The 15,216-nt window shown below is 35.4% G+C and overlaps 1 protein-coding gene across 2 annotated transcripts in view; it reads right to left on the reverse strand.

Annotated features, from left to right (window-relative positions):
- LOC150103862 (pseudouridylate synthase TRUB2, mitochondrial) overlaps nucleotides 1–15,216 on the reverse strand; it is a 106,159-nt gene that overhangs the window by 11,423 nt on the left and 79,520 nt on the right. For both annotated transcript variants that reach the window (XM_090396565.1, XM_090396566.1), the window contains exon 7: nucleotides 192–328. In XM_090396565.1, coding sequence (XP_090252691.1) covers nucleotides 192–328 — 137 coding nt within the window. The remainder of the gene's footprint in view (nucleotides 1–191; nucleotides 329–15,216) is intronic.

The following is a 15,216-nucleotide window of genomic DNA, read 5'->3' on the forward strand; positions in this document are numbered from 1 at the left end:
GATAGAATTTAAACCCATCTCGGTCTTTGCAACCAAAGGGCTTCATCTATACCAAATGAGTTAGAGGGGCTCCAGTAATATATGATTTATATTTTAGTACAGTTTCAATCTGTTATACATGCATAGATGTTATGAGTCTTTAAACAATCTCAAAGAATAATGACACCCAGATGTAAAAGGAAATACTTTACCAAGTGTAAAATATGGTAACTTGAACTCAGTACATTTGATGCTGTAAATAAGTGTAGGAGATTTATCAGCAGGACGAACAATTCCTTTACTGGCTAGTTCATAAGCAGCTTGATCAGCTAGGTTTACACCTGCATATCTGAAAGAAAAGTAAATATAACAAACTGATGCCACCAAATCAAAATATTTATGGCAGTCACTATGAGAAGTGAAAACAGCACATTCATATTAAAATGTGGAATAATATTTGAATCAGAACAGAATGATATGAATATTTGTATGCCATATAATGTTTCAACTTAATGAAATGAAACAAATTGGAACTGTCCAATATGTTTCATATTACTCCATTTCTAATATGGAGTAAAAAAATAAATTTACAAAAAAATTACTAGTACTTTGATCAAATTCAGTTGTATAGCAAGCTAAATAATTTTTGAGAGTCCAAGACATAACTGAAGTCTTTATTATTTTCTATCAGAAAATCTAGACTAATTATGAAAGGCAAAAACTGGAAATTGAACTTTTTTTTTTTTTTAAGATATGAAAATATGCAATAATCTCATATCAGAAGCTTCAAACATGCAGTCCATAGGATGAGTATACCTAACCCATAACAATGCAACAAACTTAAGCAGCATTTCAAGACGCATCAAAAACAGGAAAAATGAAAATTAATAATTAATTTCAACAGCATATATAAAGAATTTGTTTTCCAATCTAAAATTTTTTGTATCAAAATTTTCTGACATCTGATATACATTTATGGCAACTGTTTTCTGTTATAATAATTATCTATATTACAGTACTATACTTAATATACTATACTTGACAAGAAATTATATTCTTGTTTTTATTATTATTTTGGTAACTTCCATGGAGTCAGACTCATCTAGGAGGTGCACTCAACCAGCAACATGTCTATCATAATGAACTTTGAAGTTATTTACACTACCTGCATTCACAATGCATTCCATTCTCCAACAATTCTCCATGCATAAACTTCACCACATCTTTAGCCAACTTCAGGAATGGCCTCTCATTCTTCCATTTTAACATCTACTCTTTTTATAATTCCTTCTGTATTAATGTGATAAAATCCCTTAACCAACTTGAAGGTGTCTATCATATCTCCTCTTTCCCTCCTATCCACCAACTTCTGTAATTCACATTCCCGCAAACGCTCTTCATAACCAACACTCCAGAATCCTATTACTTTAGTCATCCATCTTTGGATCCTCTTTAGTGTTTCCACATCACAATAAAAACCAGGTGCCCAAATCTGAGCACAATAGCATATTGGTCTGACGAATGCCTTATATAGAGGCACCACTACTTCCTTATCCCTACATGTCAATGTACTTTTTTATTACAGCAGCAATACAATGTGCAGTCTTTACAACACTTGCGATGTACCCTTGGAACTTCAGTCTGTTGTCTACCATTACTCCAAGATCCCGAATCTCATCCACTTCCTGAAGTACAGCTCCACCAATGCAGTATGTAGCCTTATATCTCTATATTCCAACTTGCATTTATTAATATTAAAATTACAATTCCACTCATTTGTCCAAGCTAAAAGTCTATTCGAATCTTCCTATAGAGCAGGAATTCTCAACCTTTTCCAGTGGCATACCACTATATTTAATTCAAGATATTAGATGTACCAGTAAGACAGTGGCTCACATACCATAAGTTGAGAATCCCTGCTATAGAAAATTAACAACCAGCACTACTGATAATTCTACCTAACTTTGCATCATCGGCAAACATTTGAAGATCCCCAGTCAATCCACATGAAATATTATTAACAAATAAGTTAAAATGTAGGGCCCAAGAACAGAACCCTGAGGCATGCTACTGCTCACCCTTCTTTTCTGAGACACTGCTCCATGACATGCAATTGCTGGTATTGTTAGGAGAACCAATCTATCTAATCAATATACTATCTATTCCATTCCTCTGCAGCTTGAACTTATGTGGTAATATATCAAATGCTTCTGCAAAGTCCAAGAATATCACTGTATATCCAACACATTCATCACCTTATCATAAAACATAAGTAGATTGCTAAAACAAGACCTGGTGGTCAGCATGTATTCACAAATACATGCTGACCACCATAGAGAATCTTATGCCCATCAACCCAATCTTGTATTTTATTTGTAACCAATTTTTCCAATATTTTTATCATGACTGCAGATATACAGACTAGTGTGTAATTGGAAACTTCCGTTCTCAAACCATGCTTGTGGAGATGTATTATTTTGCCTTCTTTCCACTCTTTAGGAACCTTCCCTGCTGCAACTTTCATTCAATAACTAGCTGAAGGGCATGGCTAATTCTTTTGCATATTTTTTAAAAATACGTGGTGGTAAGTCATCCACTGACACAGTCTTATTAATATCTAACCCAAGCAACACTTGATACACATCTGATTCTGTCACCTTTAATTCTCCTAAACCTTGCCTCCCTCCTACATATTGCACAGTCATTAATGCACTATAAATGGGCACACCTATCCTCTGTATGTAATCAGTAAACATTTGCCAGTAATGGGGAAATATGGCAATATAAGTGAATATGATTGTGGGCAGATAGTTGGGGCTCAGAGGGGGGGCAGGTGCTGGTATTACGGAAACAGCCACACTTGTTGGTTGCTTTCATATTACTGTATCAAGGGTGTACCAGGACTGGATTAACAGACATCCAGCAGAAGAACTCTTGTTGGTCGGTCACAAGCAGTTGATCCTAGAGGTAAGCATCGGGTGTCACAACTGGTATCAGCAACGATATGCAACAGTGGGGCAGTTTGACCCTTTCAACATGCACCATATGCAGTACCTTGCTTCACCTGGATTCCACAGTCAGAGACCAACAAGGGTACCCATGATGATGGCAAGGCATTGCAAACAATGATTCACATAGGCCAAGGGATGTCGGCAATGGACCTTCGACAGATGGAAGACGATCGTCTGGAGTGATGAGTCCAATTTCCTGCTGCACCATGCTAATAGCTGGGTTCATATTTGGCATAAACAGCATGAAGCCCATCCCCTGGTTGCATAGCTAGGGTTCAACAGGCTGGTGGAGATGGTGTTATGGTCTGGGTGGGCTTTTTCCTGGCAAGCCCTAAATCCATTGGTTATCATCCCCCAAACTGGATGGTGAACGCTACATGTACCTGTTAGCCCTCCATCCATATTTGCAGTAGGTCTATCCCAACCAACACTGGCATCTTTCAACAGGACAATGCACCTTGTCATTGGGCTCATACAACTACTGAGTGGTTGAAGGAACATGACAACGAATTCACCACATTGTCTTGGCCCCAAAACTCTCCTGACTGTAACCCAATTGAAAATGTGTGGTATATGCTAGAATAGAATGCAAGAACTGCTGATCCTTCTCCGCAGAATGAGCATGAATTGACATAGTTGCTGCAGAGAACAAGTAATGCATGAAGGATCTGTTCCTAGACATGCATTATTAGGTAAGTGTTCCTAATGCAAAGCTACTTCCATGTACCTCTGTTTATCATAAATTCACATTCTCTGGATTTATGATATCTAAACATTATCCTTCTTGAATTATGAAGTAATTAAGACATTACTATTAAAAGAGTAATGTCATCAAGAGTAAGCTCATCTGAAGCAACAGGAAATCTTTTAAACTATTAATCTTAACTATAAGAAGACAGTCATTCTTAAGCACAAGTTATGCTTAACAATGAATTTTCCCATTATGTTCTTAATGCTTTCAACAACGTGAGTCTGGTGGTAGGGCTTATGCACTGACTATTCATAGCGATATTTTTTTAAGGATATTACAACATAGACTACTGTATTAAAAATAAATTGAATTAATATTTCCAATATTTCAGCAAAGTCAAATTGCCAGGGAATAAAAAACATGAGCATATGTACACAGGCACTATGCTAAGTAATGAAAATGAAACATGTCAATTGAAAGTAGGTCTAAAGTCCTAAATAGTGCCCTCATCTGGACTACATTGGGTATCCTCGGCTGAAGTGAGGAGGATGAGAGCCTTCCAAATTTGGGATAGTTTCATGCAACCAAATTTGTTGAGGTTAGGATAGTTTCATAAGGCAGAAGCAGATTCAAGGAAATGTCTTTCATATTTATATTTGTTGCAATGGAGTAAAGTGGCTTTTTTCCCCAGCATATTATTATTATTATTTATTACTTGATACCTCCAGAGAGTCCAAAGACTCATCAAGGGAGGGCATCTACTCTACAACTCTATCTCCACCACCCACAATTACAATGAACCACAACTATGCCAACGCCATCTACTGCCCACCACTACCACTAGTATTTTCACAGACAATCACAAACATCCAAGCCCATGGCGGGATTCGAACCTGCAGCCTTTTGACTGGAGAACAGATACACTAACCATTCAGCATATTCTATGCCAGGTGTTTAAAACATGGTCAGCAAGCCATGGGCTCTCTACTTCCCCCTCCTCTGGCTAATTTCTTCATGGAAACATTTGAAGAGAAAGCTCTAAACTCTGCCCTACTGTTTGGCTACACATTGTTGATGTTTTTCTCCATTTGGCTGCATGCTCTCAACATATTCTTAACACACCTAAACAATCAACATGATGAGTCGGCTGCATTAATTCATTGTAACCCCCCCCCTTCATTAGGATGGGATTCAACCCATCCTAAAGGACGGATGAGAAGGATAGAAAGGAAACAATCAATACCCAGGATCAGTTCACATTAGAAAAAGGAAACAACAACATTGCTGGTGTCAATCAGTGCCTAGTCTCTCCTTCCTAGACACTAATTGCACACTAGCCTGATGAATTCCTGACATTTTCTGTTTATGAAAAATATATTCACAAACAGTCACCTCCCCAACAGTATGGAATTATTAAAACTTTATATAACAGGGATAAATTAATTAGTTCAGATACTCTACTGTTCTCTCTAATAAACTTGTACAAACATCTCTCAGCACAGATGTTCTCTCTCTCTCTACCAAACTTGACCATCTCCACAAAACCCTCTTAGCCAATGGCTACAATTCCTGTCATATCCAAAAAATATTAAACCTACAAACCCACACTCGGTTCCCTCTCCAGAACAGAAACTACACCAAAGCTATCACTATTCCATATATCCAAGGCACACCCAAAAATTTAACGGAAATCTTAAAATATAACATTTCAACTACCTAAGACCATGTAAAATATTAGAATCCAAAGACCAGCTAGGTCCCTTGTAGTTGTAACTACTAAGGGGAAACAGGCAGAACAGCCAACATCAGAATTGCTGAACATAAGGAATAGAACAGTTTCAATCACTACAGCCACTCAGGACTTGCTGACCATACTTTAGTCACCTACCACAGAATATGCTAGGAAAAAACCACTACTCAATCGCAGCAAATATAAATATAAAAGACCATTCCCTGAATCTGCTTCTGCATTATAAAACTATCCTAACCTCAACAAATTTGGTTACATGAAACTGCCCCAAATATGAGAATCTCTCATTCTCTGCACTTCAACCCAACAGCCAAGGATACCCAATTTAGCCCAGCTCTCAGATGACATACTTCATCTTCATTACTTAGTGTAATGCCTGCATACATGTATGTTTTTCATTCCCTGATGATAGATTTGACTTTGTCAAAATACTGGATGATTGGTTTATTGACACAAGAACAGCAAAGTCATACTACACCATAGCAAAGGTTACAGAAATACATAAATAGTCAAAGACACATTATTTACTAATTTATGTACAAAAATTAAGTTAAGCAATGCAGTATATATATATATATAAAATTACAGCAAGGGTTGCAGCAATACACAAGGTCAAAAGCTACAGCAGTATATAAATAGTCAAAGATAAAGTAGTAAATAATATGCACAAAAGTTAAGCAAAGCAGTATCTTCATATAAACAAAATTACAGTCAAATATGTTTGCATGAATTAATTCTTTGTAGAAGGTTAAAAACATTATGCAGTCTATCTGAGTCTGATAACATCTGCCTGAGTGTATATGGCTTGTAAATAGGTAAAAACTTCATTCCTCTATTGTGTAAAGTGCTCGCACTCCACCAGAATATCACAAATAATAAGATACATATTGCATTTTTCACACACAGGATGGTCATCAGCCCTCAGTAAATAAGAATGTGTAAGAAGACTTACCTGTGCAGAGCCTAGGATGGGATTCAATTTGTCAATACTTCCTGCCATGATGATGCCATTGAACAATTAGCTCTGATCTTATAAACTGTCCTGTAGTCTGTATATGGTACTGTCAAACTGTATGCAGAAAAAGTGAGAGCTGATCTAGCAGCTGCATGTACAGTCTCATTTATCTTAATTCTAATTCCAATGTAGCTGGGAATTCAGCATCAAAATGGGAATTTTGATGCTGAACATCAAAATTAAGGGTTTTCACATTTTGTACAATAGGTGTAACACCTCATACAGCACTGGATGTGGATTATATATTGGAGATGAGATAGCCTGTAAAGAGCTCAACGAGTCTCTATAAACTACACTTTTGGTAGAGGTTTTCTTTTTTGGTAGATGTTTTTTTTATATGTACAAGTGAAAGATGAATGGCATGCAACTCTGCTATATGATTACTGCAATCGGGTGGGATCTGGTCGGAGATAGTAATGTCAGGAAACACAGTCAACAAAGATCTCTAATCTTGAAACTATCAGTATAGATGGGCAAGAAATCAGAGTGGGCTGATCTGGGTGCATTAAATAATTGCAGGTAGACAGATGGAGTATAAGGCTTCTGTATTCGACAAAGTGAGAAGCTGCAGGATGGAGTGCAAACCTGCCATGCAGACATGCTGTTATGTTTGGTGTAGGCAATGTTGTCAACATTCATGCCAATACCTTCCATAATCTCTTTAACATTTCTTTATAAATACATACTAAAAGGATATCTGACACGTGTGATATTGAGTCTAACAATGTAGAGAAAAGAGATTAGTCCATGCAGCATGCTCTGGAAGAGACTATTTTTAGGAAATAATTAAGAGACAATTGTATCTGTCTAAGTGATAGAGCAGGTTCATTTGCTTCAACACAAAGACTTTGCTTGAGTGAGTGATGTGCGAAAGGCACCAGTAGCTATCTCTATACTGATGATGGATGGAATCCAAGCATCACAGACCTTGCAGAACCATACACTTGAGACCCATAATCCAGCTTTGAACAAAGACAAAGCAATGAAAATCGATCTGTACTCCATTCAGTAGAGGATACATTGCGAAGAAGATTCAGTGTTCTCTTGCACTTTTCTCTTAATTGACAAATGTGTACAAGAAATGTAAGTTTTCCGTCAAAGATGAGTCCTGAGAACTTAGCTTCTGTTGCTACTGGAATAACAGTTCGTCCCATTCTTAATTCTGGGTGAACAGTGCATCTTTGACTGAAGTGTACACAGATGGTTTTTTCTGTTGAAAACCTGAGCCCATAGAGAAACGATCATGTGCTTGCTGAAGTTGTTTTTCAATTATCCCCATGTTACAAGAGTGACAGTAAATTGTGAAGTCAACATACAGTGCATTGTCTATAATGGGAGAAAGCTGTTCAGTGATTGAGTTAACGTTGATATCAAAAGGTGTCACATTTAAGACAGTCTTGGAGAACACCCTGTTCTTGATGATATGGCAGAGATAATGTATACTTCCCACTCTGACTTGAAAAGTTTGCCCAGCCAAAGTTTTTCATAAATACAGAAAGGTGTCCTCTGAGACCTAGGTTATAGATGTCTTTTAATATGTCATAAGCTTTTTCCATGTCAAAGAAAACTGAAACCAGATGTTCGTGCTTCAGGAATGCATCTCTTATAAACGTTTTTAAACAGACCAAATGTTCTAAAGTTGAATGATGTCTGTGAAAGGCACATTGTGTATTGGAGAGAAGATCACTGCTTTCTAAGTACCAGAGAAGTCTAGCATTAACCATTTTCTCTAATATCTTACAAAGACAAATGGTAAGAGCAATAGGTCAATAATTATTTACTTGTGTTAGATCTTTTCCTGGTTTAGGGATAACAATGCCAACTGACTTATGTCAAGAATCCAGAAATTCTCCTCTGCAAGTATTCTGTTTTATATTACGAGAAGGAGATCCACAGAAGATGTTTTATCATTTTGTAATATACGAAATGATCAGAGCCTACTGCACTAGAGCGAGACAGTAAAAAAGCTCTTTTTAGCTCATTATTAACAAATAGCCTGATTGTATGGCTCAAGCCCATTGATAAAAAACTTCAGTCATTGTTTCTCTTACTGTTCCAATATTAAAAACTCAGGAGGATACGAAGCTGTTGCTGAGATTCTGGCAAAATTTTCTCCCAAAGTGTCTGCAATATCTTTGGGATCAGCAATAACATTAACGATTCGACCTTCTATATCTACCTTTCATTTTCCGAATTTTATCCCATACAATTTTTGCACAGGCCATTTGATTAATTGATGAGGTAAATTGGACAAAAGATTGTTTTTGACTCTGGCATCTCACATAACATGCTTTGGCCTGAGCATGCATAAAAGCTATTTAGTTCAATGTGGTGGGGGTATCTACAAAATACACCGCATGCTCCATGTTTTGGTTACTTGCCATTTTGAGTTCCACCAAGACTTTTGATAGAGTGGAAATGGAGATGATGCTTTTGGAATGGAGACTGTTACTACCTGGACACTGCAGTCTGTTACATACTTTACTGCTTCATTGATAGGTGTTTGACTGACTATAGTAGTTTTAAATTATGCAAGATGGAGAAAAGAGTTCCAGTCAGCCTGGTCCATTTCCCATATGGCAGTGGCATTCAACCTTTTTTACTACACGCGCTACTTTCCTATAAAAAGTCTACTCTCTTATATATAAGTTATTCAGCAATCTACTCTCTTATATAGATCACGTTCCCCCAACCTGATATCTGATTACGCACAAATAAACAACTAAAAACTTTATTTGTGTATTTAAAAATTTATTTATCACATTTAATTATTTTAATACAACAAAAAAATATATATATATATTGGAATAAAATATTTATTTCTCTATTTTGGAAAACCAAAGTTAGAAAAAACAACAGATTGATTACAAACTCGCAAGTTACAGGAAATGCTGGTTGATTAAAAAAAAAAAGTTAATGTGAAATTTGGCATTGTTTGGACCTCGCAATATTTTCATAGTCAAGTTGATATGAAGAAGGGGCCAATCACAGAATCATCCAAATGATCATTTGTAATTTGGTTTCTTAATTGATTTTTTATGACGTTCATATTTGAAAAAGCGGATGATAAGTATGTCGATCCGAAACAGGACAGAATTTTTCGTGCAATACCAGTTAATATTGGGAATTTTTCATGTGCATACTTCCAAATGACTTCATTGTTTATTGATTTTAAATATAAACTATTCTGAATGTTTATTATCTCTAGTTCTACTTCAGCTTGGTTTATATCAAACAGCCCACTAATTTTATTTGAAATTTCTGTGATGTTCAAGTTTTCTTGAAATGGATTATTGATAAAAGATACAATCATTTCAGTTTTATTAAAATCTTTAATTCTTGAATTTATTTCTTCCTCAACTAATTCTATTTCACGAATAAATTCTTTTAAATCACAGTAAAACATTTCTTTATTTTGTTCAAAAAATTTTAATAAATATGGGAGATGTCTAAATTCGCGGTCATTTATATTTATCTTTAATAAAAGTAAGTATTGTTGGAAAGTTTTTATTGAACTTAACATGTCAATTAAATTTTTATCTCTACCTTGTAACTCTAAATTTAAATTGCTTAATTTCATACAGAAATCTACTAAAAATGCTAAGTGTAACAACAATCTTTTATCACTCAATTGTGGATAAATATCGCCTTTTTCATCAAGAAAAATTTTTATATCGTTAATTAATACAAGAAATCTTTCTAAAAATTGACTTCTGCTGAGCCAGAGAACATTATTGTACAACAGAAGTTCCCTATCATCATCTGCCTGTAATTTAAATAACCGCTGTTGCAGGGCTTTTCCTCGAACAGAATTTACAATTTTAAATGTAATATCCAAAACATCTTTTGTGTTTAATCTTTTACTACACAGTATTGTTGATGAATAATACAGTAGTACGTTAAAAAATCTGGATATTTGTCATCATTTTTATATAATGAAATGAAGCCTGATTTATTACCTATCATTGCAGGAGCACCATCAGTAGTAATAGACACAAGTTTAAAAAGCAGAAGTTTGTGTTGTTTCACAAATTCATCAAATGCCGAAAAAATGTCTTCTCCCCTAGTCCTTCCCAATGATGGTATAATTTTCAAAAGTTCTTCTTTACTTGAATAATCTTGAAATACCATGCGAATAAATACCATGAACTGAGCAATATCAGTGAAGTCGTTTGATTCATCAAATTGTAATGAAAACGCAATTTTCTGCTTTTTTGCTTTTGCTAATAAATGACACTTTCAAAGATGCAATAGTGACTGATATTGGCTTATTTATTACTTTCTAAATTATATTTTGTTGTCCAGAAAGTCCTGCCTTTAAATTTATAATTTTTGATTTATGTATTTCGGAATAAGGGTCAAAGCTGAATAACTGAGAGGAGACCTCCACATAGCCTTTAAAGGAATGTGGAGAACCGACCAGGGCTTCTAACCTAATGTCCAATCCTCACCTTCTCGTGGTGCACCCTGTTGGGTATCTACTTTGATACTGAACGAACGAGGATGGGCTGGCAAATTGGGATTTAGCCGACCAAATTGTATTCTTAATGGTTAAACCAAAATAAAAAATGATGGTACAACATGACAAAATTTCATGCCGGCTGGGGCGTCGCCCGGTTAAACAAGGCCCCCGTTGCTTTCGCCAGGGAACCAGGTCAAACAGTGAAAAGTCAGCTACTGGAACAAATCTGAAAACAAATCCCAACTCAACATCACCAGAGTTAAAGATCGGTACTATCAACATAAGAAGCCTGAATGGCAAAGAAATGGAGCTATCTGAGGAATTAGATAAGTACCAGATCGACATAATAGGGGTGACTGAAACAAAACAGATAAAAACTGGCGAGATCTTTCTGAGCAATAAATACAAAATGTTATATTCAGGCAATGACAAACAAGGAAAAGAAGGAGTAGCCATAGTATTCAACACAAAATATGAGGCTAATCTTCTTGAATGGCAGTCAGTCTGAAGTAGAGTAATGTGGGCAAATATGAGAATGGGGAACTGGACAATGAGACTTATTTGTGCCTATGGTCCCACAGAAGGTTCTACTAAGGTAGAAGTGGAGGAATTTTTTGATGCTTTAGAGAAAGCAACTGACACAATGAAAAAGGAAAAGTTGGTCATTGTTGGGGATTTAAATAGCAGAGTAGGAAATGATTGTGAGACACACAAAAATATTTTGGGAAAATTTGGAGAAAAGAGCAAAGCTAATAATAATGGCAAATATCAGTTGGATTTCTGCTCAGGACATGGACTGGTTATTACTAACACCATGTTCCAACATAAAAATGTGCACAAATTCACATGGAGAGAAGAGGCAAGGAATAAGAAAGGTCTCATTGACTATGTTATTGTTGATAGTGATATTTTCTCCCTGGTGCAGGACACCAGAGTGTGCAAAGGATTTCAAAATTGGAAGCGATCACTATTTAGTCTTGAGCAGGATAAAATTGAATTTCATATTGAAAAGAATAACATGTAAGAAAGTTTTAAAGCGAATAAAAGTTGAGCAGCTCTCAGATGTGAACTGTAGACTAAAATATACAAAGATTATTGAAGAAAAAATGAAAGAGTTTGAGAACAGGAATCAAACCTTGGAGATTCAGTGGGAAGCCTTGAAAAAAGCCCTGATTGATTCAGCTAGAGAGGCATGTGGTAAAGTTGTCTGCAAGGATAGAAAAATTAGAACTCCCAGGTGGACACAGGAAGTTAAAAGAGGCAGTGAGAGAAAAGAAGAAAGCATATCAAAAGTTCCTTTCAAATAAGTCAGCTTTTACTCTTACAGAATACAGAGATAAATGTAAGAAAGCTAAACAGTGTGTAAAACTAGCTAAACAAAAGTCATGGGAGGACTTTGGCAAGAATATAGAAAATAAATATCAAGAAGGTGGCAAAATATTCTGGAGGTTGTTGAAGAAGCTTAAGAATGGAGGAAAGAGTGCTGTAAAAGGAGTTAGAGATGATAAAGGTGACATAAAAACAGGAGAAAAAGATATCCTTGAAGTATGGAGTAATTACTTTGAAAAACTGCTAAATGAAACAAGCAGTGATGACAGCACAGTAGTAAAAAACACTGACCGGGCATGCAGTCAGGAATACATATCCATACTTGAAGTAGAAAAAGCCATCAAAGGCTTGAAATGTGGAAAGGCAGCAGGTGTAGATGATATTCGACCAGAAATGCTGAAGTATGGTGGTTTAAAAGTCTTACAGTGGCTGCACTGCATAGTTCAGAAAGCCTGGACAGAGGGACGAATTCTCGATGATTGGAGTAGAGCTCTCATAGTACCCATATATAAAAAGAGAAATAAAACTGAATGTGAGAATTACAGAGGTATTTCCCTACTCAGTGTTCCTGGCAAGATCTATGCATGTATACTTGAGAAACGGTTGAGAAGAATTGTGGAAGAAAAGCTGGGTGAAGAACAAGCTGGATTCAGGCCAAATAGAGGCTGTCAGAATCAGATCTTCAATTTATGACAAATTGTTGAGAAATCATGGGAATATAACAAAGATCTCTATTTAAGTTTTGTAGATCTGGAAAAGTCATATGACAAGGTGCCAAGAGAGAAGTTATTCAGTATGCTACAGTTATGTGGTGTCAATGGGGTATTATATCAAGCAATACTTAGTCTTTATTTGAGTTGTAAGTCAGCAGTTAGGATTGAAGGAAGTACAATGAGATGGTTTAATGATAAATTTGGTGTCAGAAAAGGATGTACATTATCCTCTCTGTTATTTATTATCTATATGGATCACATTATGAAGGAAAGCGGTATTAAACCTGATATCAAAATTGGATATGTTAATGTCAGCTCTTTGCTTTATGCAGATGATGTTATACTTCTAAATAAATCTGCTACAAGTCTGCAAGATTCTCTGACTAAATTGAATTGCTGTTGTAATAGATATGGTATGAAGGTCAGCAATAAAAAGACAAAGACAATGAAAATAGGCAGAATCACTGAAAATGTCAACTGTGTTGTGAATGGAGAACCTGTGGAACAAGTAAAACATTTCAGCTACTTAGGCACAATTTTTACTGAAGATGGTAAATTAAATATAGAAATAGACAACATATTCAGCAAAGCTGGTATGGTGTAAAGTCAATTGAATAAATTCATATGGAATAAGAGAGAAATTAGTCGGAACACTAAATTAGCTGTATACAAGACAGTGTTCAAACCAGTTTTAACTTATGGATCTGAGAGCTGGGTCAGAAGTAAAACACTTGACCAAAGACTAGAGTCAGCAGATATGAGAGTCCTGAGAAAGATTAGAGGCATGAACAGATGGCATCAATGGCAATATCATATTAAAAATGAGGATATTAGGAAAGAACTTGACATTGTCAGCATCCAGGAATGCGTTAGCAGAGCTAATCTCCGGTGGTATGGTCACTTAAATAGAATGGGAGAGAAAAGATTAGCAAAACAAGTGTTCTCTGCCAGGTTGGCAGGAAAACGATCCAGAGGAAGACCAAGATATAGGTGGATTGATACGGTACAAAGTGCCTTAGACGATAGAAATATAAGATCTGATAATGTTTGAGTCTTGACAAGTAACAGACTGATTTGGAGGAAAATTATAGATTGGAAGTTAGTAATGATGTAATTTTTTTCATGTAGTACTATCATATCCTGTACACCCCTTGAGGGTACATGGCAGGAATTTGATGATGATGATGATGATGTATTTCGGAATTTTTGGGAAAATCTTCATAATTTATGTGTAGTGATCGAAAATGTCTCTCAATATTACCTTTTTTTTGGAATTGCAACAGATGAATTACAAATCAAACAACAACACTTTCTATCTACAATTGTAAAGAAAAAATCCGTTTCCCATATCTTGTGAAAATGATACATCTTCGATTTCTTTGATACACTCAAATTTTACACTCAGATACACTTTGATTATCCTCAAATAAATGAAATGCATACAATGTGCTTTTGTTATATGTCTACTTTTTCTATCCAGTCGTTACTGCGACATTGTAAACTTTTATTATTATTTAACTTTGTATACTTGTAATTTCTATTAATTACTTTTCATGTCTTTTACTCTATACTTTATTCTCCATTATTCTAATTTGCTGTGTGCATTTTCTCTCTCTCAGAATCTCTCGTTTATATTATTACGTGCTATGTTTATCTACCTTTCGCATTACGAGTCTTATGCCTAAGATATTAGAAAATTTATTTAAAATGATACTGTGCCAATAATATCTTTGATTAGCAAAAAGAACTCAAATATACGGCTGGTAGATTTTTCTCTCTCTCTCTTTCTCTAACACAAATTCCTACATTAAAACTTTCACAAACATTCGTGGTCTATTCTTTTTCTTAATTTCACACTTTGGCCCACTCACTTAGATTCCCGCTCAACAAGTCCGATTTATTTTAGAAACAGTGCAGTTGTAAATAAACAAACAGGCAGCACTCTTTTAACAAGAAAGTCAAATGACAATTATTTACATTACTATGAAATATACACAATTTTAACTTTAGGGAGATTGCTTTCTCTATCCATCTATAAAAACTCTTTAGCAAAAATTAGAACCTTCTTTCTTCTACATTAAATACTTTCTTTAACACATAAGGTTACTTACTCTCAGTTTACAAATTTTTACTTATTAATCTCTGAGCTTACTCGTAAAGAAGTTACCTAAATCTATGTTAAGTTATCTTTACACATTTGATATCAACCTCTAACATGCCAATTGATTCTATTATGGATATTTCTTAACACTAATAAACATATATC

This window comes from Typopeltis vanoorti, chromosome 8 (assembly GCF_054136105.1).
Source record: "Typopeltis vanoorti isolate ZY-2024b chromosome 8, IOZ_Tvanoo_1.0, whole genome shotgun sequence".
NCBI lineage: Eukaryota > Metazoa > Arthropoda > Arachnida > Uropygi > Thelyphonidae > Typopeltis > Typopeltis vanoorti.